The sequence below is a fragment of the Ascaphus truei genome, chromosome 19 (assembly GCF_040206685.1).
Source record: "Ascaphus truei isolate aAscTru1 chromosome 19, aAscTru1.hap1, whole genome shotgun sequence".
Lineage (NCBI taxonomy): Eukaryota > Metazoa > Chordata > Amphibia > Anura > Ascaphidae > Ascaphus > Ascaphus truei.
Genome location: NC_134501.1, coordinates 11,731,348 through 11,756,490, shown reverse-complemented (window position 1 = coordinate 11,756,490; position 25,143 = coordinate 11,731,348). Strand labels below are relative to the sequence as shown.

The 25,143-nt window shown below is 43.0% G+C and overlaps 1 protein-coding gene across 4 annotated transcripts in view; it reads right to left on the bottom strand.

Moving 5' to 3' along the window:
* Positions 1-25,143, bottom strand: part of HYDIN (HYDIN axonemal central pair apparatus protein) — a 165,755-nt gene that overhangs the window by 71,754 nt on the left and 68,858 nt on the right. For 3 of the 4 annotated variants that reach the window (XM_075576578.1, XM_075576577.1, XM_075576575.1), the window contains 23 exons: positions 21,549-21,789; positions 21,085-21,228; positions 20,206-20,343; positions 18,829-19,145; positions 18,349-18,459; positions 17,382-17,496; positions 16,877-16,999; positions 16,177-16,386; positions 15,541-15,672; positions 14,771-14,948; positions 14,059-14,189; positions 13,712-13,830; positions 10,883-11,019; positions 10,537-10,664; positions 10,133-10,324; positions 8,188-8,337; positions 7,491-7,730; positions 6,867-7,029; positions 6,045-6,209; positions 5,517-5,690; positions 3,724-3,900; positions 520-743; positions 107-244 (listed from right to left, as the gene is read on the bottom strand). In XM_075576578.1, the coding sequence (XP_075432693.1) occupies positions 107-244; positions 520-743; positions 3,724-3,900; positions 5,517-5,690; positions 6,045-6,209; positions 6,867-7,029; positions 7,491-7,730; positions 8,188-8,337; positions 10,133-10,324; positions 10,537-10,664; positions 10,883-11,019; positions 13,712-13,830; positions 14,059-14,189; positions 14,771-14,948; positions 15,541-15,672; positions 16,177-16,386; positions 16,877-16,999; positions 17,382-17,496; positions 18,349-18,459; positions 18,829-19,145; positions 20,206-20,343; positions 21,085-21,228; positions 21,549-21,789 (3,847 nt within the window). The remainder of the gene's footprint in view (positions 1-106; positions 245-519; positions 744-3,723; positions 3,901-5,516; positions 5,691-6,044; positions 6,210-6,866; positions 7,030-7,490; positions 7,731-8,187; positions 8,338-10,132; positions 10,325-10,536; positions 10,665-10,882; positions 11,020-13,711; positions 13,831-14,058; positions 14,190-14,770; positions 14,949-15,540; positions 15,673-16,176; positions 16,387-16,876; positions 17,000-17,381; positions 17,497-18,348; positions 18,460-18,828; positions 19,146-20,205; positions 20,344-21,084; positions 21,229-21,548; positions 21,790-25,143) is intronic. The other variant, XM_075576576.1, reaches the window with a different exon arrangement.

Below are 25,143 nucleotides of genomic sequence, written 5' to 3'. Positions count from 1 at the left end.
AAATGAAAGTCAAGCATAGAGGATGACAAACAAATATCCAGTCTCTCATCTCAGGGCTAAGAAGAGTCGCATTGTGAGAGCAGAATATGTCAGGCGGTATCTATACCTGCAGCCTCTCACTCAGGATCTCTTGCAGCAGGTCCTTAGGCAGCATGCAGCTCATCAGACCCATCTCACCTGCCACACTAGCACTCACACTCAGACGCCTTGGTACAGGACCCCTTGGGAGAGGAGTGGTTCCAGCCTGTGAGATAAAAAACAAACTGTGAGCTAGACACAGAGAGAAAGGAGAGTGACAGAGAAGAAAGCATGTAGAATAACGCAAGGAGATAAGTGCGAGTGAAAAGTTGGGAGAGAAAAAATATGGTAGGGTGTAAAGGGGTGACAGCGAAAACGGAGTCTGAGAATGTGAGAAACCTTGGGAGGCAGAGGAATGGAAGAGAAAGCCATTTAGTACACTTTCAGAATACCACGTCTTTCACAGACCTCAGTTTAATAACCCATAGTGATCCTAATTACCTGTGATCCTGCAGATTCTAACATGTGATGCTGCTTGGCTCCCTGCATTATATGGATCTCAGACTTGCCCTTTCCAGCCACTAGACTACTTCGGTTGGCTCGGGAGACGGTGGAATGAGGAGCTGTTTTGGCGTCCGTTCCTTGTCCTACTTCAGCTGTGTGCTTGGCGACTGCTTCCACACTGAGTCCAGTCTGACCACACAAGACCTCTGCAGCCTGTAAGGCTAGGAGAGACGATTGAAATGATAAAATGCAGTGCGTGCACAATGTCTGGCAACAGATTTTCTGAAATGACCGAAACATTCAATTTCATGTAAGAAACGTTACAGCAAATAAATCAAATCCATGAATGAATTCAGACCTATGTTGCCCACTTCTAGTAACAGCTCGAGCGCAGCAGCCAACAGCTTCCTACTTATCATCATCACTATTATCACCAAGTACCTTTTCACGATGTTGTCCTTCACCACCGCCAAATCCCTCTGAGTTGCATGCTCCCCTACCAGGAATTGAGTCATCCCTCCACACAACTGTGCTACTGCTTGTGCCCTTCTCATTTTAGACCTATGATATTGGATCATGTGCCTCTATAAGTGCAGAGGTACCCAGATGAGTTTTCACTTTCCCTCTCACAATGGCACAGCACAAACAACATGCATCTGCACCTTTACCCCACACCTCCATGGTAAAAACACTCCAAACTCTGGATTTTAGAGTAATTGAAGAAACAGAGTAAGACCAGCTGCCCTGGCTTAAATATCTAGATAGGCTTGCTGCTGCTGCTGCTGCTGCTGCTGGCTTAAATAACATTCTTGAAGAAGCCATCCCTCTCCTCCTATCTCAGCTAGTACCACCAGTGATGCCACCACTAACATATTCATCATCATCATCATCATCATCCTCCACCTCAACAGTTTTCTGTTGTGTAACATTATGTGCTGCTGTTTGAGGCTGAAACTATTTTCTTGCATATCCCCCCAGTACCACTACCAGTACCAGGGCCATGCATACTTAGGAATAGGATGTACAGTATCAGCCTGCCTCAGTACCTGACCTTTCCCTCACAGGTAGTTCTGCTGGTTGTATTGAACACCCAGATGTTGAGGCCTATCCACATTCATTAAAGCCCTCCTCTTCCTCAGCTGTCTCCATCTCACTCACATTAGTATTAACACGATGTGTTCTTAGTTTGCCATGGATGGCTACTCTCTGTAAGCCACTTCTAATCTTGCCAAAACATCTATTATTTCTCTGGACAACCTTTCCATCCTGGTGGTGGTGAGTTTGTCCTCCTGACCGGATGAGGCAGATGATGGTGTTGGAAAAACCTGCCTTTCTGTTTTATTTATTTTCATACTAGAAGGTTTCAAACTACTGCCGTTGTTTTCATAGGACCAACCACTGCTGTTTTCTCTAGGATCCCACACATTAATAAGTATTTCTGGCTGCTGTAATCGCCACCATGGTCATTGTAGAAAAAGAGAGTCCTCCTTGGCGCAGGTCTTCACTCGCCTTGTATAAAAAGAGAGTCCTCCTTGGCGCTGGGCTTCACTTGCCTTGTATAAAAAGAGAGTCCTCCTTGGCGCTGGTCTTCACTCGTTATAGAAAAAGAGAGTCCTCCTTGGCGCTGGTCTTCACTCGTTGTAGAAAAAGAGAGACCTCCTTGGCGCTGGTCTTCACTTGTTATAGAAAAAGAGAGACCTCCTTGGCGCTGGTCTTCACTCATTGTAGAAAGAGAGTCCTCCTTGGCGCTGGTCTTCACTCGTTATAGAAAAAGAGAGAGTCCTCCTTGGCGCTGGTCTTCACTCGTTGTAGAAAAAGAGAGTCCTCCTTGGCGCTGGTCGTCACTCGTTGTAGAAAAAGAGAGTCCTCCTTGGTGCTGGTCTTCACTCGTTGTAGAAAAAGAGAGTCCTCCTTGGCGCTGGTCTTCACTCGTTGTAGAAAAAGAGAGTCCTCCTTGGCGCTGGTCTTCACTCGTTGTAGAAAAAGAGAGTCCTCCTTGGCGCTGGTCTTCACTCGTTGCACAAAAAGAGAGTCCTCCTTGGCGCTGGTCTTCACTCGTCATGGTCATGATTACCACCACGCCACCTTCTTTTACCAATATAACTAGACATCATTGTTTTACTAAGTGTAATCAGATCACTATCTACTTAGAGTATAACACCCCCTCACCCACCCTGAGCACAAGCACATGGGGTGCATGCCCTATTTATAGTCTCAGTATTAACAAATTGTATCAATTTTAGACAATTTTGCAAATTAGCACACAAAAAAGCAATTTGCGTGGTTTACAAACTCCTTGCAAAACTTTTGCACAGAGTTTGTAAACCACGCAAATTGCTTTTTTGTGTGCTAATCTCTAAACCCGGGTCTCCTAACACTCAGATTGAGAAGTACTACCCTAGAGCGTTTGCCTGATTTACCACACCGCATGTGCAACAAATCCTGGAATAGGAAAGTACAAACTCTGACATCCCACTAAAAGACAGCTCTTTTGTCCTTGACTTATTAGGCTGCGGTCCCAGTGACTGCTACAGCGCACGCCTCGGCGTGCGCTGTGCGTTCAACCTCTGCTCCCCCAGTCAGGCCGGTCCTAGTTGGTACCCTGTCACGCACCTTTCCCCTGCGGTGCGCGACAGGTTTTCAGGCAGGCTGTGAAATTTGAACTCAAAGTTTGCGACGGAGCAGATGAGGGCGAACCAGCAGCGGGACGCCATGGCCACGCCCCCGCAAATCAACCGCCACGCCCCCTCCCGTCGCAAACGTTCCCTCTCCCCTCTGACCGCAGATCGCGGTGTGGCGCTGTGCACGCGCCGCCCTTTCCCCTAGCCCCCGCCGGTCGTGCGTGCCACAGTGTTGACTGGGGACTCACCCTAAGTGTGGTTACTCCTTTGTGAAGCTGGAAATAGTTGCAATCAGGCCCAAATACTGTAGAATAATGTTGTTTAACACTAAGTGACAGAAACCTTCCAAGGAACCAATATTTGTTTGTCTTTTACTGCACAGGTAAAGGAAAATCAAGGAACCTATGGGGTTCTTCTCTTTGCTGTAACTATTACGGTATAGGATTATTGTCACTTTTTGTACCCACCATAATAATGTCAATTGCGAAAATGGAAATGTTAATCAAAAATATAATTAGTGGAAGTGTCGTATTTTTTTTCTGCCTCTGTATGTGATCCTTGTCATTTAGATTCCACTCACCCGCCGCCTCCTCGGCCTCTCGCAGGGACTGATCGAATGCGGCTTTGGCACAGAGTTTTCTTGCTTGCAGCCCAGCGGGGCTGTTTCCGGCAGAAATGGCTTCCAGAACCACAGAGTCAATAGACAGGCAGGCTGCGCTATAATACTGGGCCAAAGCCACGGCAGCTGAGGTCTTCCCTAAACCACAAAGAGGGGAGAATGGTGTAAATGACACATCATGGAGACACTACAACAATACAAGCTCAGAGCATCACATGACCCCTGCCCTGGTTGAAAAACTTACAGCTTTACCTAACCACTTCCCTGGAAGTAAAGACCTGGAGTACTCAGTTCAACTACTTTATGGAAATACAGACCTTGCAAAACATCGCTTAACTCCTTCTATTTTAAGAAACTGTTCTGCATTTATTGTAACTGTATGTTCTGGTAATTATTGTTTTCTGTAACATATAATATATATATATATATATATATATATATATATATATATATATATATACAGTATAATCAATATATATATACAGTATAATCAAAAAAGATAATCAATACCGTTCTGTTGCTAACAAAATGCTTTTATTTGTGCGAGCTTTCGAGATACAATGATCTCTTCTTCGGGCGATGTTACAATTGATTCAGCCAAAAAACTTTCATGAAACAAAGCATCTATATATAAAACAATATATATTAAAACAATCTTTAATAAGTGGTGATTTGGGATCTGAATGAACTGATGCACGCTTTGTAGAGAGTCACATTTTCTGACACATTTTGTTACAACAGATTTTTGTGTGTTAAGTTAGTTCATCTTTAATAAACAGGGACCTCTGACTGTAAATGTCATATTTTATATTTCCTGGGTGGTGGCAGCATATAGATATGATTGCAATTGAGTAAGGGGTAAATATTAACTAATTGAAAGTACCTTGTGCAGGAGAAAGCTGGGTTGGCTAGAGTAGCTGTGTATTAATCCTGTTTGCATATCTATGTCACGTGCACCATACGTGACAGCCCATATTTACCATATAGTAAATATTCAGCGGAAAAAGGCATCTTACGAAGACGAAGGGAATTGGCTGCATATTGTTTTCTGGTGCTGGAAGGTGTTTAAATAATTGCACCTCTTAGTAAATACAGCTGAACCCCGTTATAACGCGGTCCTTTGGGTCCACAGAATGAGACCGCGTTATAACCGGGATCATGTTTGTATTTCCCACATGGTGTATGTGTGTGTATGTGTCCATTAGCAATAAAGCATTGAATTGAATGTTTTAAAAAAATGTGTGTTGTGTTATGTGACGCCGTGCAGCTGACAGCTGTAGAAAGGAGAGCACGTGGACACTGCCCTCTCAAGTGAGGAGAGAGCTGACAGCAAAGAGAAGAGAGATATAGATGCCGGTAAGTTCTCGCAAAATGGAGGTTTTCAAATCTCGGGAGCCACGCTCAGACCGCGTTATAAGCGGATTCGCGTTGTAGCGGATCGTGTAATAACGAGGTTGAGCTGTATGAGCCATAGTCCTTCTGAGCATTACTAGACCTATTCCTTGGTTCAGAGACCCACAGAGCATCACATAATCCCTGTCTTGGCAAACAGGCACAAATATGTGTACATTAGAGAGACAGGCTGAGCATCATATATGCTACTGAAATGTAGGAAAGCACTGCTAGCCTCTTTTCTACTAGTGAAACACAGGGCATGGTTTAAACCTTTCCTGCATCTAATTATGGTAGAGACCAGCTGAATATCACCTTCTTTGCGCCATAAAGACTTGCAGACCATTACCTATGCTACTTACCAGTAAGAGGCGCTCCATGCACTATGATGGTAATGCCTCTGCGGTTACGTGCTGCTCCGCCCTCACTGCTGGTGTCAATACCCAGGTGCCTAGCAAGAGCCAGGGACACCGGGTTATGCTCCAACTCCCCCACAGCCTTGCTGGTGCCACAATCAATACCGAAAACTTTTTCCCCTACATCAAAATGAGAGCGAACCAAGAGGTTAGAGTTGTCTTGATAGTGATGTTTTCAAACGTTGGTGTCTTACAATCAGGGGAGTCCGACAGGGCAAATATTTTTGTTTACACAAATTTGAGTTTTAATGGTGTCCACTGCCATTGATAGTTACTGGGTCTAATGCCAGCAATTGATGCTATCTAACCCCACACAACAAATTCCCTAATAACCCTGATAATGACTAAATCTATCAATCATTCTTCATTGGAGGATTGCTGCTTTGCACTAATTGATTCACATCTTTATTGGGAATTTAATATCCAAAATACACAAACTCCACCAATGTGAGGAGGTGGGGGGGATCTTCTCACCTGTCGCCCCTCCCTTATCCAGCTCCTCCTCGGCCTCCTCGGGTTTGGCTTCAGTCCGGGATGAATGGCTCCCCTCATAGCTGTTGGTGGAGGGGATGCGCTGTACCCCGAGGGGCTTCTCTCCCATGTCAGACAGAGGATCGTCTTCAACCTCCTCTGCCGCACCTGGAAAACATCACACATGATGCCATAGAAGGTAGATGAAACAAGAGAGATGCTGAGGAAGGGACAGACAAAGAAAGAGGAAAGGTACACAGCAGAAAAATCAGTCATGAGTGGGATACAGATAAAGTTGCAAAAGTACAGATACCATAAAGGGGAGAATGTAGGAAAATGAAGAGACAGTAGAAAAGCAGACAAAAAGAAGAGAAGAGGAATGAAGCTATGTCAATGACAGAGATAAGAGAGAAAGAAGAAAAAGAAAAGAAGAGATAGCAGAGAAGAGAGACCACATAAGACAGTGGAGAATTAAACAGGGAATGATAGAAAGGGAAGCAGATAAACTGAACAGGTTAATGGGCGCATGTCAAATTGAATGGGCACAGCTTACAGTGAATGTATGCAGTATGTTTTAGTGCAGTGGTATATTCCTTACACGTTTTAAATGAAGGTATACAGCTTAAACTTAATAGTTAAGCTTGACACACCAAATCCAGAGCAGATAAAGCCAGATTATAGTGAATGACACATGTTGTAGGCAGGGAACGGACACATGTTCTAGTAATTGTACACTGGTTCCAACTAATTATACACAGGTCTCAGTAATTGGACCCTGAATAAGTTAAGTGATCTGATCAGCAGTTTTCACTGTCAGATTCTTACCGCTCTCACGACTTTCAGTCCTGCGGGCTCGCCCAACTTCCTCCAGCAGTCGCTTCTGCTCCTCACAGTATTCCAGTATTTCATTGGGCAACTTTTCGCCTGGCAATCGTGGAGGTAGCAGCAAGATGTTATGCGAGTCATAACTCTTGAGCATTCGTAACATCTGAATCGAAGAACGGAGATATTACTGCTACATCGCCCTAGTCTCTGTGGTGCAAGGTTCTGCATATTGGCTCTCCCAATCTTATGCAGTTTATACCGAAGGTTGTTAAGGTGTGTGCCCTTGCACAAATCTCTCATGTCATTCAGCCCTACAAAATTATAGTGTACTTGAACCCAAATTCTCTATACCCAAAACTTTATCCTGACATATGACAAGTGTCATGCTCAGTGGTTAGGCTCCCAACTCTGTTCATTTCTTGAATCCCTCCCATAGATATTCATCCACAGAAATGTAAAGATTTACATTCACTCCCCATGCCTTCCAATGTTAGAATTATATCTCCTTACTATTACCAGATGTGACAAACTACATGCCCATGCCATGCCGAATCCCTGCCTATCGAGCTCTAGTTGTGCAAGGGTCTGTGTTCTGACATGTGTAGCCGTAGAATGACTTCTTACCTTCTCGTCTTCCAAGTGTTGCTTGTCCATCTCTAGGGAATAGAACTCTATAGGAAATCTGCAGGGGTTCCTCACCAGAACCTCTGCCTCGTCCCCGGGGCTAAATGGAAGGATGGGGCCCATTTCCAGCACGGATGGAATAAAGTCCAGATGTGGCTCCAAGCCCTGTCCCTGCACTAGCACCATCACACGCTGACTGCTCTGAGCCACCTTCAGCACCAAGCACTGACTATACAGCTTCTGAGAAACAAAGTGGAGAGTGGCAAGAGAAAGGGAATGTGATAATGAGAGAGAAAGACAAGGGAAAAAAGATTGTGAGTCTGGACAAGGAAACAGAATATATTTTGCTTTCATTCACTTTGGGTCTCTTATTTTGGTTGTGTCATCCCTGCTCCCTGGCAGCTACTGTATCAGATGTCCTTAATGTTTTCTCTGGCTGATGTTTATCAATCTCTTTTTTTGGATGGGGGTTTCCCCCCTTTATCGAGCTGTCTATTTGGTTGCGTATTTCTTTTCTTTGATTGTCTTGCTGTCTCTGACCTAGATTCCACATCATCCTAATGTAACCTCCCTCAATAAAAGTGCCTCTTTCTGTCTTTGATTGACAGAGGTTTCCTAACCCCACCTTAGCCGTGGTTCACCTTTGCTCTCTTTCACATTCTCTCTTGAGTTTCTTTTCAAGGTCCGAATCTCTTACCTCCTCTTTGGGCAGGAACTTAATTTGCACATTCATGATCTGCCCAGGAAGCAGGACCCCAGCAGGTGGAAGCATCTCAAAGATGGCTGCTTTGGGCTTCACGTCCTGTCGCAGTTTCCTGCGCAGGTGCATTGGGATGTGTTTATCTATCTGCAACACACAAAGCACAAAGTGAGTTACTTGGGAGTGCTGATCAACAGGGAAAAACAGGAACAATCTACTGAAACAACAAATCATATACAAATGAACAACTCAAAGACAGCTCATGTATATATACAACCACAGGCCAATATAAAACACTTTCATAGCCCTGTCACCAATCCACAGGTCAGTCACCCATGCTCATTTCACCTCCCAATCGCAGTACAGATCACCAAATCACAGTCAGCACAGCAACAACTAGATCCCATTCAAATATCATAGCACAAACCTTCAAAACATCCAGCCACAAACCAAAAAAAACACGTGTTTAATGAATTATTAATTTACAGCCAGATATACAAAGACCCCTAATGCAAACATGTAAACTCTTTCACAGCCCAACAACCATTGTGCTGAAAAAACTAGATACCTGTTTGATGCACTAATCTCCATCCATTCCTTATAACCACTGAGGTCTATCACTAAGCAGAACAAACACCTACTGAGTGGTAATGGGTATTCACTAGTACAGAAAAAGACATGTTTCCATCTATTCACATCCATCTATTCACACAGAAAACAGTTTTTTTTAAAGACTTTAGAGACTTTTTGTAGTCAGTGTACCGGAACAAAAGAATTGTGGTGAACTATATGCTGTCAGGGATCTGATCCCATGGTAGATCCCATTGTGTAACTGAATTCAATGCTAAGAAGGCAGCGGGCACGCATGAAGTTAAAGAAAAGGTTTCTTTATTGAATTTACAGATTCCTCCTACGCGTTTTGTTCCCAGCTGGGACCGAAACGCGTAGAAGGAATATGTATGTTCAATAAAGAAACATTTTCTTCAACTTCAACTTCATGAGTGCCCAATTCCTTCTTACCACTTACCACTATTTACAAAACATGTCTTTAATTTGATGGGTTATCAAAAAAACTACACAGGTAATAGAAGGACTGCCCAAAAGACCACCCTCGTCAATGCAATCTTGAAGTAGTGAATCATTAAGGTGGACGCGCCATAGTGAATACCATTGAAATATATATACAATATGTGGCGAGTATAGGTCAGCAGTATTCACTTGCTGGTACACTCCTAATTATACTGTAAAACTCTACATATGAATAAAATGCAACTTTTAAGGTAATAGGTTGTAAAGAAAGAAGATAACTTATTACATTGGGTAGGAGAATGGGTGTAAAGAGCTCCGCAACAACGAAGCTTGATACATCTCAGGCAGCTGTGCTTTCATTGCAAAGGACAGGACTGAGCACTAGGCATGTGCAATAGATGCAATAAACACTCAGACCAACTTCGAATCTTTATTGTTACTGATACAAATTGTCAGCAGCTGCTACTCTTTGACCACATTTGTTATTGTCCTTTTAACATATTTTATTAAAAGTTTCATTTCATTCGTATATAGATTTTTATGGTATCATTCAGGGCTTTTGAGAAAGTGAATCCTGTTGGCCCACAGCAATTGTATATATGTTATCGGGGAAAAAAAGTCATAGATTTTTGGGGAGTGAAAAGTCATCGATGTAGAAAGGAAAATACAAGAGGACATACAGACAGACAGCAGATCACGGATAACAGAGGGCATACAGACAGCAGATCACGGACAACAGAGGGCATACAGACAACAGATCACAGACAACAGAGGGCATACAGACAGCAGATCACGGAGAAGTGAGGTGGAAGGAAGATGAGTGGAAGAAGGAAGGACAAGGAAGACAAGAATGAGAACTTTGAGTTAAGATCCTGCTGGCAGGAAGAAAGACTACGTTGTCCCATGTAGGTACCTTGATTTCATTTTCCGGTTTGTTTATTTTCCATTCACACAGAACAGGCAGTTGGTTGTAGAGCTGTACCGATCTGATCTGGCATTGCCCACACTGCACATGACTGAACACCACCTTGTCAATTGACACGCATAGAGATGGCATAGTCACCGATGCCCTAAGGCGTATTGGGAACATAGGACCTCCAGACACCTGGGAAGTAGACAGAGCACTATACTGAAAGACAAACAATTACGGTATATCAAAGAATTATGTCGGTGTGAGTGTACCAGAACATTTGTGAGGACCTGGAGCTGAGGTGGAGCCGGTTATTGTTAATGCAGAGTTAATGCAGTTAGCAAATGTAGATGGAAAGCCATATCCAATAACACAATTTATGATACTAACACACATTTTCACTGTACCTGAATTGGCATCACCACCTCCACAAGTCCAATGTCAAGGTTTGAACCACGAGGATCAAACTTGACCTGGAAAGTCTCTGTCTGACAGTATGGTAGGTTCTTCACACGGTCCAATTCTATAATGAACCCTGTGTGTACAAAGCAGAGCTAAGAAATAGTAATGTCACACACTTTTCCATAAGAAAAACACCCTGCAAGTCCTCTTCACAGTGACAGCACCGTCTGCCTAACACACCTCTGGGCCAGTCAGTCTCTGGAGCAATATCTGGGCCAGCCAGTCTTTTGAGGTCACCTGTACCAGTCAGTCATTTGAAGTTGTATGTGCCAGTCAGTCTATTGAAGTTACCTGTGCCAGTTAAAGCATGCCGGTCTGCCTGGAAAGACACTGGGAAGAGTCCAGTGTTGGTGATTTTGACGACGTGCGTGCGGATATCTCCCAGAATGACAAAACCAAAATCCAAGAGGTATTCAGGCAGTGAGGCCCTGAAATGTCAACACACTACTCAGAGGGCATCATGTGTTCAGTTACTATACACATCAGGTGAAGTTTAGGGAAGACGCTTTTCAGTCAACAGGGAAGAAAAGCCACAAAGAATATGGGAGAAATGGCAATATTATTTTTAACCACAATATACAGTATCTGCAAAAGAGCATTTGACAGTAAAGGACAGAGAAGGACAGAGATAGAATACGTAGTGGATGGAGTAAGGTGGACAGAGACCATGCAGGACATGTCGGAGGAGTCGGAGATACAACGTGGAGGACAGAATAGAAGTAAAAAGAATGAGGAAAGAAGTTGCACAAGAGGTGGGCAAGCAGAAGGGTGGCAAACCTCTGATTGTTCCAATAACTCACCGGAAATAATTATATCTTATAGAACTGAACTCAGCGCTCTTTAATATAGAAAACATTTTTTTATTAAATATATAAAAATGTAATCCTATATGGCAGCGGTGTGCAAAAACCGCCACCAACGCGTTTCGAGCGTAAGCTCTTCTTCAAGGGAACCTTGAAGAAGAGCTTACTTTCGAAACGCGTTGGTGGTTTTTTTTTGCCCTGTGATGTAGCTGTTTTTAGATGATCCATTAAAGTCTTATTTTTATGGGTACGCACTCTCTTGGAATTCAATTCATATGCTCTCTGGTGTAAGTAGTCCTCTACATTCTAACATCTATCTATCTATCTCCTTGATAAAGTGTACTCTACACAAAACGCGTAGGAGGGTGTTTACCTCCACTTTTAAGATGGATCAATAAAGAAAGATTGGTCTGGGACCCACTCTTGGCTGTGCGCTAGTCTTTTCCCTTTTTATATAAGCTGTTGAACCTGTTTTTTAGAGCACCACACATTCTCTTCCTATACTGTGACTTTCTATTGTACATTTCTATATTATTTTTAAAACCAGAGACAGAACATAAAACACAGACAAGGCTCAGTTTTAGCACATCCAGTGAAACTCATACAATGTACAGTGCCTAAATATATATGTATAAATATCTATTAAGTAAATAGGAGCTTGTTAGGTGTCCAGTACATTTCTATATTATCCATTTTTGCTAACTTGATAGCCCTTTTGCAATTTTTGTTACATTCCTTATAATTCTGATACGATTCCTCTGTCCCTTCTGACTTAAAGAATCTAAACACCTTCCTCTTCTTTTCCATTTCCTCCCCTACCTGTTTATTTAGCCACATTGGTTTTGACTTATTTCTTTTATACTTATTACCCAAGGGTATACACTGATAACTGTGCTTTTCTAACAATGTTTTAAAGACTGCCCATTTATCTTCTACATTTTCCCTGCAAACACATCATCACAGTTTATTACTTGTAGATTAGTCCTCAGTTGATTAAAATCTGCCTTTCTAAAGTTTAAGGTCTTTGTTGAACCCAAGTAATCTGTTTTTTGATAATTTATTTAAAATGAGACCATGTTATGATCACTGTTACCCAAATGTTGCAGGACTTGAATATTTGCTATTACTTCTACATTGTTTGATATTACCAAATCCAGTATTACCCCTCTCCTGGTTGGTTCCTCAATAATTTGGGTCATATAATTGTCTTTAAGCACCCCCAAAAACCCTATCCTTTTGTTGAAATGCTAATCTCATTCTCCAGTCTATGGCTGGATAATTAAAATCACCCATTATGCAAACATGACTTAGTTTTGATGCCTTCTCCATTTGCAAACGTATTTTAGCTTCCTCAATCTCACACACATTTGGAGGTTTATTGCATATCCCTACAAACATTTTCTTTGTACTTTTACCTCCACTGCTAATTTCTATCCACAAGGTCTCTACATTTTCATCATTCCCTTCATAAACTTCTTCCCTTATAATAGGTTTTAGATCCGGTTTAACAGATAAACACACTCTTCTATTTGCTCGATCCTTCCGAAAAAGGGAATAACCCTCTAAATTAACTGCCCAGTCATGAGTTTTATCCCACCATGTTTCAGTAATGCCTATGGTATCATACTGCTCTCTCGCAGCAATTAATTCATGCTCCCCCATTTTATCATTCAGGCTTCTTGCATTAGCATGCATTTAAGTTTTTTTCATCCTGTACTATTATCTTATCTGCTCCTTCCTTTCTGCGCCAATTTGGTTTCAACTTTAGAAGTTTTCTAGTATTATCTGTATTTAATATGGGTGTCTCACTGCTTGTCCAACTTGCACTTGCCCCTATTCTACTTCCATAACCTCTTGTTTCCTCATCTATTCTATTTAGTTCGTTTTCTGTTTCATTCCCCTCCCCAAAATGTTGTTCTTTGATGACAGAGCCCTGGCTGTTGTTCTATGAGAAACACTTATTTCTTGGTTCAAGGAGATAGGTTGCCCCAGAAGAGCACAGAACACTACAATGTGGACTAATACAACAAATAACATCTCCTATTTCTGCGCTGGTAAATTTTTAGTCTGATGACTGTCTTCAACCATGTATTCCAGACTGAATAGTATTGAGTTACTGCACTCCCTTTTTAATTGATAGACAAGGAATGAGAAGGAGGCCATTTGGGGGGCAGAATATGAGAAACAAAAGGTTGTGTAATCGAGAAGAAGGAAATCACATGCTGGGGATGGAATAGTCTATGGATGAAAGATGAATGGGACCATTTGAACGGATATAGTAGGAAAAATGCAGCCAATGTAGAGAGAAAATGCCCACTTGAGAAGTCTGCGCCGGGTCCTGTGGCTGCTGTCTCCCTGTACACCTAGTGCCAGCTGCTCTACCGCATGTTCCTTCATTAGTAAGCGCTCCATCTCCATCAGCAGCAGTGTGTCCATCTATGCAGACACATCATGGGTGAACAATCCAGTAAACCTTCACACATGCAACAACCAGACAACGAGCCGGCTGGTGTTAGTGTGCACTAGTGAACCAAATGGAGTTTGTGAGTGCATGCAAGAGAACATGGAGCCAAAGTGTGAGTGCAAGGTAATTATATAGGAGTCAAAGTGAGTACACAGTAGTGAGTATGGCGGGATAAATTTGTTTGCTGTTTATTTTCTTACAGTGGCTTCAGACCGGTCTTGAGGAGATTCTGAGTTTGGTTCTGGTGCGCACGCTGAGCTGCAGGCCAAGTGCTTTCTCTCTCTCAATTTCTCACGTGCCACACTCAGGTAGGGATGGAACGTCTCATCCTCTGAAAAGATACATTATCAGTCAGGGCCAGAGGGTGCCGGGGGCAATCAGGGAGAAGATCAAGAGTAGCAGTGCAAGCACTGACAATGAGGGCAGCAGAGCCATCGAGAGGAGGTCATACACTGCAGGGAACGGGAGAAAGTGAAGTACAGACAGTATCCGGTGTCATTGGGGAGAGGAAAATAATGGGAGTACAGTACATACAATGCACAAACACAGCAGTGTTAGTGAACTGAGAGGACACAGGCAAAAGATTTTCAGAGAGCAGGAGAAGTGACAAAATAGCAATGTTTAGGGCAAGATAGGGTGAACTGCAAAGTCACTACCAATGAAAGGAATCAAGGCAATATCAATGATAGGTAATGGAGAGAATGTGGCAGTGATATTGTCAAACAGTAAGAGGGTAAGCAGTACAAGTGAATGTGAGGGGACAGTGCTGGTAATGACAGGACACACCACTACCACTGTCTGCTGGGATTGAAGGTGCAGCATATGTACTGAGTGGGAGGTGGGAGGAACACAAACAATGTGGGAGAGCTGGCAAGGAAGCAGGCAGGATGAGGTGATATAGAAGGTATGTACCACTAATGTTGCGAGGTAGGTCCAAGCATATCCTCGGGAACAGTCCTTCCCCTCGCAGAGTGATGCTTTCAGGCTCTAGGTGGGCTACCTGCAGCTGGATGGTTCGATGGAAGGATTCTGGAACACCCGGGAAGTAAGATACCTTCAGGATCTGCTCCCCACCTGCAGCAATGTGACCCTAAAACCAGACAGGAATCTATCATCAGTACTGTGCTCTTAAAATGATGAGAGAATAAAGGATGCCTTGTGGAAGTGTTAAACTTTGTGAGAGAAGCGAATATTCATTGAGAAGTGCTATGCCATAAGACACCTTACAGCTCCTGATGACAGTGTATGGCTCTATAATGAGCCATAAGGTGTCTTCTTTATAAGTATGGGCGTATACAGACAGCCAACACAGGATGAGGTAGTCAGTTTGGCAAAGTGGAGTTAGATATTATTGATAAAGGAGGGTGGTATGTATTATAAATGAAAAGGTTAGTGTATTGTATAGAGTGGGCATTATAATCAGTAGCGTAAGGCAGGTATGCATCCTCAAGAAAGGAAGGATATCTACAATAGAACAAATAGAAACCCATGTAGAAGAGTTGACATTGATGGAGGAGCTAGGTATCAGCCATGGGGCAGTATAATAGGCATCCTCAAGAGGAAATAGAGGTACAAGTACACAGAGAGGAAGGATAGTTACGGATCCTTGGATGAGGAACAATGTTGGCAACAGGATGAAGCATACCCATGGTGGAAACGGTAAGAAGGGTGTAGGTACTTACACTAATAGGCTGTATAAGTGGCTCCCCAGGCCTGGGAATGCTCTCCGTATTGGGATTAAGCACATTGAAGGGGAAGCTGACCCTCCCTGTGTTCCTGAGTAAGATGTCAGCCTCAGCCACCTGATCAAAAAGCTGCACAGACAAAGATTATATAGAGGAGTTAGTCAGCACTGAGGAGGATAACTGCATGCATATCACACTAAGTACAGTATGTGGGATCTTCACGTTTATAATGTGCATTTCTCTGAGGTTATGTGTGACTTTCAGTTCTCTGTGTATTCTGCTCTAAGGTAGTGTTATGCTCCATGTGACCACATGCTTCTCAGATTTCCTGTGTGTACTACTGTAGGGTAGTGGGATGCCCAAGGACCTAGTGAGTGCGGCTCTTAAGCTCTGATCACCAGTTGCAAAGCTCTTCTGCTCTAAGGTGGTGCAATGATTCATGTGTGCACTACCTTGCGACTGCTTGGTACTCTCAGACTATAAGATTGTATGCTGCACAGGCGCCTTCTCTGAGGCTATGTAATGAATCCTATGTAAACTGCTTAAACTCTCCGAGTGTGCCAGTTTGAGATGTTCATACTCCATCTCTATTCTGGCTCTGTCTGCACACTGAACAGCATTCAGCCAAGTTACCTGCAGTCCATACTCTATATCCCTTGTGCTCAGGGTGTAACTGACAAGTGAGGCCTCTCCCTGCAGGTTGACCTCGTAGGTTGGACCTCCATGCACCTCACACAGAGCCTTTGCCTGTGCACTGATGCCAGCGTGCCCATAGAAAGTGAAGCATACTGTTTGACTCTCCCCAGGCTGCAGTGTTCCGAACAAAGGCAGGATATCAAATACCTGGCAAGAGACGCAACATCAAATCAGGTTAAAGGAGTAGCTCAGTGGTAAAAACACTGCCTTAGTAGCAGGTGAAATGGGCCTGACTCACTTGTGTCCTTAACTACAGCTCCCTGTGCCTTAGACACCAATCTTAGATTGTAAGCAAAAATTATTTGTTAGTGCTAGACAAGAAACAATATTAATATTTATTATTTGTGGTGGGTGGCGACCAGCCGTGATTGTTATCAGGATCCAATTAGGTTTTCTTTAGCTAGTTAAAGCATGTACTATAGTCATGCTGAGCAATAGTCTATAGTGCAGAATGTTCATTCAGGACATGAAATGCTGCTTTTATCTTGTATACAAACAGTGACTGAATGACGGATGCTGAGCGACCTATGGTAAAGCAGGATGTACAGTATGTGAGAGCTGCGTGAGATCCGGTAGTTAAGATTGACCTGGTCATGTACAGGAGAGTTCCAGAGGAGCAATGCAAAGAGAATCTCACCTCCTCCACTCCTGTCAGCACATGGTCTTCTTCCTCTGGTGAAAGAGAATCTGCCAGGGTTGGGATGACTGGTAATTCAGGACTCTGGGTGAGCACCTCTTTCCCAGTGTCTGGCATCAAATCCTGGACAGAAGAGAACGCAATATGAGATTGTAAAAAGAGTCTGTGTAAATAGGATGGTTCTGACTGCTGGAGCAAAAGAGACAATTCAGAGAGCTTGATTGGAAAGAAACAGTTCAGAAAGGTTAATTTGAAAGAGACAGATCAGAGAGCTTGATTGGGAAGTAATGGTTATGAGAGCTGGGGGGGGGGGGGAGAAAGAGTTCAAGGAGCAATAGAGGAAAGGTCAGTTGAGAGAGCTCCAAGAAAATATTAGTTGACAAAAGTGGAGTGGAAGAGACAGGTAAAAGAGGTACAGTGTAAGGGGGAGTGAAGAAAGTAAAAGATAACTTGGTAGAGATGGGGCAGTTCTGAACACAGAGAGGTCAAAGACAAGACCCTTCACCTTAGGGTCAGAGTCCTTGGGATGGTCTTGGCACTGAGAGTCATCACTGGTTTCTGTCACACCGTCTCCTGCCCAGACGCACTCCCCTGTTCCTGGCTCTTGGGGATCAGTTTCCCTGGGAAATTACGTATAAACGTACGAGAAGAAGCCATACATCTACTCCTCTCACACCGACTAGTTTGGGAACTTGCATCAGTTTCATTTAACTAATTTACTGCTGCAATTAATAATTCCCCATACCATTCAAACCGTATTAATGCCTGTTCCCCCATTATTTGTCTCAGTCCTCTATCCACTGTAAACTGTGTAACTAACTCCCAAATGATAGGTGTAATTAATTACTTATGCCTGTCTGTGTACTGATCTTTATAGATACTTTGAGCCATTACTAAGCAGTTCTATTCTATAAGACACCTTATGGCCCATTCACGCTCTGTAAAGTGTATTCCCGATACAGAAGTGTGTTATAAAATAGCACTGCTTAAAAAATATGGGCCTATATATTGCTACCGTTGCTTCCCACAGTGCTACTGACCTACATAATAACTTTATTTAATATAGCACTTTTCTCCCAATTGTGACACAATTACAGTATACTGCGTGGTACGCAGCACATAGGAATTTTTACAGACACACTCCCTGCCCAGATGAGCTTACAATCTATGTTTTTGGTGCCTGAGGCACAGGGAGATAAAGTGACTTGCCCAAGGTCACGAGGAAGTGACACTGGGAATTGAACCAGGGTCTCCTGATTAAAACTCAGTGTCCTTACTCACTGAGCCACTCCTCCCTATCACTATTTGCATATCACAATATCTCCTATGCCCAACATCTTATAATTTCTCCCCACACTTCAATCTATCAACTCAGGATTCCCTCTGACTATGAGTGTTTTCTAGTACTTTCTTTTTTGAACTGTTTGTATATCTTCAACAATACACTTTATGCACACCAAGCATTTACTCACCTATCAGCACTGCTTGCCTCAGCTTCTACACTTTGTACTTGGGTTATGTTGCTGACCATTGAGTCCGACACAACAGACACAACCGCTTCTTTCTGCACACTGGCACTGAACCTGGAAAATATCAAGAAACTGTTATAACCTTTCGATATTCCAGCCATTGTCAACTAAGTACAAAGAATATCTACTACAGAACTGAGCTACTGTATTAAAGTCTGATGTGCAGTAAAAGCCGATATATTTCTGTCACTGCCACAGAACCTTAATCTCGCTTTCAGCACTTCTTACTATTTCACTGCTGATGATCCTAATACATAGACCTTACAAACTGCCTACAGTACTGATCCAGTAGTAGTCAAATAAGTAAATGCAATCATTAGAGGTGTGCTGTCCATCAGTAAAGGAATTCAAATATCTCACGGTTTTCTGAAACCCTTTTCTCAGTTACAGATCCCCACAGCTGACCCCATGCTCCAGTATTACCTGATATGGCTCTCCCAGTTATCGGTCAGGAAGGACCAGCGGTAGTGAACTGTCAGCGGGCTATCATTTGTGACCTCCAGCTCACGTACAGTCTCAGTGTCGTTCAGGATGCAACTAAAGTGGATGTGTGTGCAAGGAAAGTGAAGGTTTGGGAAGTGCACCTCCCCTCGCAGGGACACGTAGTCAGTGTGAGGGTGCTCTGCGTATCTGATCGTCAGAACCTCCTCTGCCACTCGGCTCCTGAAATCCTGGATGTAGGTCGGGTCAAATCTTATGGAGAGTTCCTTCTCATCCCCAACCTCCAGGAACAGGGGCTGCTAGAAGGAAAGGTGTAGAAGAGTACACAGAGCCAGGTCATACGTAATCTGCATCATTACGGCACATACAATCCATGAATATATTTGGTCATGACCCAAACCCATGACATATAATTACTTTATACCACGAAGGCCCTTATAATTCTGAATTTCAGGTACTGCCTAAGATTCTATGGGGCATATTGTAGTAGCTGTGAGTTGTGCAAATCCTTTGCGGAAAGAGCCCTTTCTGGTTGGATTTCAGGTTTTGGTATTTTATGAATCCTTTTCGCATCCCCAAATCATGCGGAAATTTATTTTTTTTAGAAGCAGCTACAGTCCGGCCGTGCAAATTCGGGTGGAATGACCAAAAAGACTAAAACTCGCATATTTTTTTGACAAACTAGCTGAATTCTAGGGGATATAGCGAGATATGCAAACTATATTTAAAGGAGTTTCATCACTGTCCTCATGAAATATTTCCATAAGACCCATACTGACAAGTTGAAGGCCCCTTGTGATGAAGGGAGTACTGTGAGGCCCAACAGGATCAGAACCCACAACCTCTGCTATTCTGGGCAGCAGCCCTAGCACTGAACTAAACTGAATGCTGAAAGCTTTCAGGCTCTGGAGGGAGTTAGCGCCACCTTCAGGTCATTCTGCTTCAAAGCAAAGTGCAATCCAGGCGACTTGCCTGTTAAACCTTGCGGTTTGTCCCTTTTATAGACACGGTTTAAACGATGCAATTTGTAGTACAGATAACTGATCTAATTATGATCATGTCAAACCGTTCGGTTCTACAACGACAAACTTGCAGCTACTAGAATATGCCTCTATGTCTCATTATTTTACTTCTCTGCTTGTTTCTACCAATGATATTATGTATTTTCCCTTCGCTATCTCTTTCCCCAGATTCCTTCTCACTCCAGACGTCTTATAAGTCTTCCAGCTCTGCATAGAATGGGCCGCAGGGAGTCTATCAGCGCCACGAGGTGTCTTTAAGCTTAGAACTGCTTTGTAAATAAGGGCCAAGACCGTATTCCATGACCCTGACTCCCCTCCTTTTTGGCAGCTACAATACCGGAGTGTCCCCTTCCGGATGTGTCTCATTGCAGATGGAGAATGGTTGGCTCAGGGACAGGGAAATGGTGAGTGGCAGAGAAGAGATGTTTTTCAGTATCACAGATTCGTACTGCGGAGTCAGAACCTCATCCGGGAGCTGAAAAAAAATAGGAACAGGTGTGACCGATATATCACATGATAGAGATCTTAAGGGTAATTCATGCAGTGATACGGGAATATAAAATTAGGGCGAAAGTAAGATATAGCGTCATATTTACTAAGAAATGTTGCTTTATAAAAGACACCTTCTGTGCCGGAAGAGACCTTACAGCCCATCCACTTGAATGGACTGTATGACCATATTTACTAATCTGTGCTGGAAGTTGTCTTATTGAGTAGCATGGCTTAGTAAATATGGCCCATTTTGTAAAGAAAACTCCTGGTGTTCAGATCCTTACTATAGGACAATCTTCCATCGGTGCTCACATGCCTTGCTGTACGTGAAGGATGATCTCGTGTAGTTTGGTGCACAGATTAGGATTCAGAGATCTCAATGTAGTAGCAGGAATACCATGGGTTTATACATGTTTCTGTGAAGAGGACACCCCTTGCATAAACTGCTAAAGATTATTCGATAGAGATATTTCTTATAGTTGTGGATTTTTTGTTATAGGTGCAAATATCGCTTTATGCATTTAAAACCTGCACTGGCAGGAGTCACCCCTGGTGACTCGAGGTCAAGGTGCATAAATAGAATAGCTAGTTTGGTATTGGGTGCTGTGATGTGGCATGGGGGTCTCTCTCATTTTGGCATTCTCGCTGTGGTGCTTATCTCAGTGTGTTTGTGTTGTGATTTAACCTTTGCCTGCTGTCAGTATTGCACTTTGATAAAACTCACCTTCTCCATATAGAAGTGAAGTTGCTTAGCAGAGAGGTACACAACAGGAGCAACGAATTCACATATTACATCCACAGTCATGATCTTTTCCTTCCCAGACTGCTTCCCAATAATGGCATATCCCACCAGCCTCTCCTTCACCACCTGTAAATAACGCAATGAAAACAGCAGACAGTATAAACAACACACAAGAGACATCATATCCACAAAGTGCTTTGTTAAACCCTCCTTTATTAACAAAACAGGTGTCTATATTAGTTCCTCAACAAACAAACATTGCTGTATAAAATATTTGTTTTAGAAAGAGAGCAGAAACACTTCCCACTTCTCCCCACATCAACCAAAGGTGGAACACATTTTTTCTCTATTTTGATGAGAAAAGCTTAAGAGATATGTCGTCTATGTGGAATGGATGGAGATATTTATGTCCCTTAAATCCTGGCTCCTGGATTGATCTTGTTCACCTTTGGAGTGTCAAATGATCCTTCGAGCAGAACCTCAATGCTCTCTCCTGGATTTAGCTCCATGCGAGACGGGTACAGCTTGAAGACTGGACAGGGAGGCTCGGTGCTTATGGACAATGGTTTAATGCTGGGAAGCTGGGGGCGCTTGCGGAATTGAGGGAAACCCTCTGTCATCCAGTAGAGCTGGTGGGTACGCCGCCCATGGTTGCTCATTGTAAAGTGGTAGCGACAGGGTCCAGCACTGAAAGGAGACGACCTTCATTTTAGCTAAGCATCTACACATTGATTGGAGTGTACTATGTTGTAATGTTTCTGCAATAAAGCCTTCACTTAAACATTCAATAAGTCTACTTGCAGTAAAGGAGATAACAGTAACTGTGCAATATTCACCAACTATGGAACAAATTAGAAATCAAGTTTGTCACATTAACCACCCTGCATGACACATTATATGCCCCTCAACAATTGCTTCAAAGCCTATGTCCTAGGGATTACAAAATCATTTGGTCATTTCGTTGTTATGGATACGCGCAGTCTTTCATTTCACCAACCTGGAAACCAGGTCTTTAAAATGATCCATTCAACAAAAATGCAAGGGTGTCTTACATATGATTCTCAAACAGTTCTTTTTAACTTATTCACTGCCCTTATTATGTTCCTGAATGTCACAAGTTCTGGCACCCAAAGGACACTTATGACCTTCAGGCAACATCATGAGATGTTGGCTTGTTGTCTATGGCTGATCGCGTTCACCACTCTAGAGGAGCACATCGGAAGTCGAGGATGTTCCGCTTGTGTTTGTGTCATCCAGAGGATGGTCGCAAACATATCATTGCTATCCCAAATGATCACGTGGTCAGGATCCTGAAAGTCTGGTGGCACTCTGGTGCCATCTGACCTCCGGCACCGAAGGAGTTAAACCATAGGTTAAAAATAATTCAATAGAGTTAGACTCTCAAATTCTCTGTATTTCCAGATATCCAGTGTACTATTATTTACCAATTAAGTTAAGGGTCACCGGCTCCCAGGTACTGACCAGAGACTCCTTAAGACTCATCTCACTTCTAACTGCTGTAACATGAATAACATTATCCATTTTGTTTGCAGGAGTTCATCACCCAGAATCTATTAATTATAGTTGCAGTGCTACGGTTCATAATGTAAATGTTAAAATAAAGACAAAACAGAAAGATCTGGATCAGAGTGATCACCAACACATGACTGAATCCTTTACCAGACTCACCTTGTGATTCTGACTCACCTAAGCAGGGATTTCTTAACCTTTTCGCTCATAAAGGAACCTGCAATGCGATGCTGGCCCCTCTTCTAACCCAAAGGTTAATTTTGTTTCTTTAATCTTTTGTTTGCTGAAGTTCCCTTTCATGATACAAGACATAGGTGTCGCTAAAGCATTAACATTACAAATAAACTTTTTCCTCTTCTTTGATGAAAAGAGTGAAATGTGTTCCACAGGAAACAAGGAATTTGACTTTTCAAGCCAACTTCTTGCTGTCTACACTCCTTTCTTATCTTTTGTACAATGCTGTCTTTACTGTCAGTGTATCTCACAAGTAAAACAGTTTTATGATAATGACGTGGTCTTATAATGGTTCGAGAAGAAACCTACTGTAAGTTGCATAACAGCAGTGGGAAGTCAGAGCAACAGGGCTTGGTGACCTTTAAGAAATTATAGTAAAAAGAATAGGGGTCATGACATTCTTGGGTTACTTCCTCCCTCTGTCCCGGCTTCTGGTATTACAGCAGAAGCACAGATGAAATTACAGTGGTGTTATCTTCCACTGCTGTCTATTATCCTTTGCAAGGTACGTAACAAAGACGCTGACAGCAATGGGTCCTGGGACAAAACACAAGTGGGGGATACAAAGCCATGTGTTTGCAAAGCGGGCAAAATGAGCGCACAGTGATCAGATCTCATCCTTAACTATTTGTCTACCAGCAGTGTCCTGCAGAACCTTTTCCCTGCTTGGCATTTTTGGGGATTCCAAAGAGACAAAGGGGTTAAGGTGGCATGTGGCAGCTTATAAAGGCATCATGTTGCCATGCACTGTATAATGCTTTGATAAAACACACAATGGGCCCGGTGTCAAATGAATCCCCCAAACAAAACAATTAGAAAAGGAGATCTGGAACCTGAACCCTTCTACAGTACTCACTTATCTGTCAGTGGTAGGGCTAACGTCCTCTCCCCTCCCCTCCAAACTAATTTCCTCTTAAATTGTCCATTTACACTCGAGACAGGTGCAGTATGCGCACTGAGAATCCACCCTTCATACCACACACTGTTGGGAAAACACTCATTGTTTCTAATAAGCACAGGGAAAGTAGTGGTGATGTTCATCCTGCACGGATAAGTGTAAGCTCAACAACAACTTGTGCACAACTTACATTCACTATTACACTAACGTGCCTAAACTGCAACTAGGGCCACCTGCATGCAAGCAGAGATGGCGTTCGGTCTCTGGCTCGCTTGTGCTTCCATCTGTCTCCTCCGACACCTTTCATGACAATTTCAGTTTGTTGGCACCTGGCCTCTTTGGGTTTTACTAGGAGTCACCCGCATGTGCAGACATCTGTGCTCAAGTGTATAAGACATATCATATAGCTTGATTGGGGGGAAGGGGAGAGAGGTTATCCAGCAGGTGCAGGGAGGATATTTCGATTGCAGGGTGTTAAGGTATTAATTATCTAACCCTGAGCACACTCATTACTTGTGCCTAGCATTCCAAGTGCCCAGCTGCAGTGCCACAGGGAACCTTCATACACAGAGAGCAGCACATAAAGGATTTTGCACTGGAAGGGATTTGACTGCAACATGGGATAAATGGATAATGGGGGAAAGGAACCCAGAACGCAACAGGAAAGTGGCAGCAACAGCACTTCGCAGAGAAGAGACTCCCACATTTATAGCACCGAGTTGAATACTGTTGAAAGTTGGGCTGCTCTCATATTTGGACAATATATTTTGGTTCATACAGTCAAGCAACAGGAAACAGAATACTATGCAGAAGGGCAGGGGTGGGCAACTCCACTCCTCAAGGGCAACCAACAGGTCAGATTTTCAGGATATCCCTGCTTCAGCACAGGTGGCTAAGTCATAATGACTGCGCCACTGATTGAGCCACCTGTGTTGAAGCAGGGAGAGCCTTAAAATCTGACTTGGTGGCCCTTGAGGACTGGAGTTGACCCCTCCTGCAGTAGGGAATTTGCTAAAAGATTATTAAAGATTGTGGGACGCTGTAAACTTAAAATCATATCTATAAAGAAGAGGTTGCAGAATATGTTCAGTGTGTACTCTTACCTGAATGGGGCTTACCTGTCACCCAGGCAATCAAACAGACATTCCATCTTCAAATGCTTATTTTTTTCATACAAGTACTAACTTGTAAAAAGTAGATATATGCTACCTATAGTAGTGAGTTTGGTGCTCATCAAAGTATTGCAGGCTTCTTTTATGATCAAAACTATAGAAGAACTAGCAATAAATGAAACATAACTTTCCCACTCATTGTGCGCATGGAAACTGGGCGGAAGTTCACAATAGCTCTCTATTTCCATGATGTCCTGCCTCTTTATC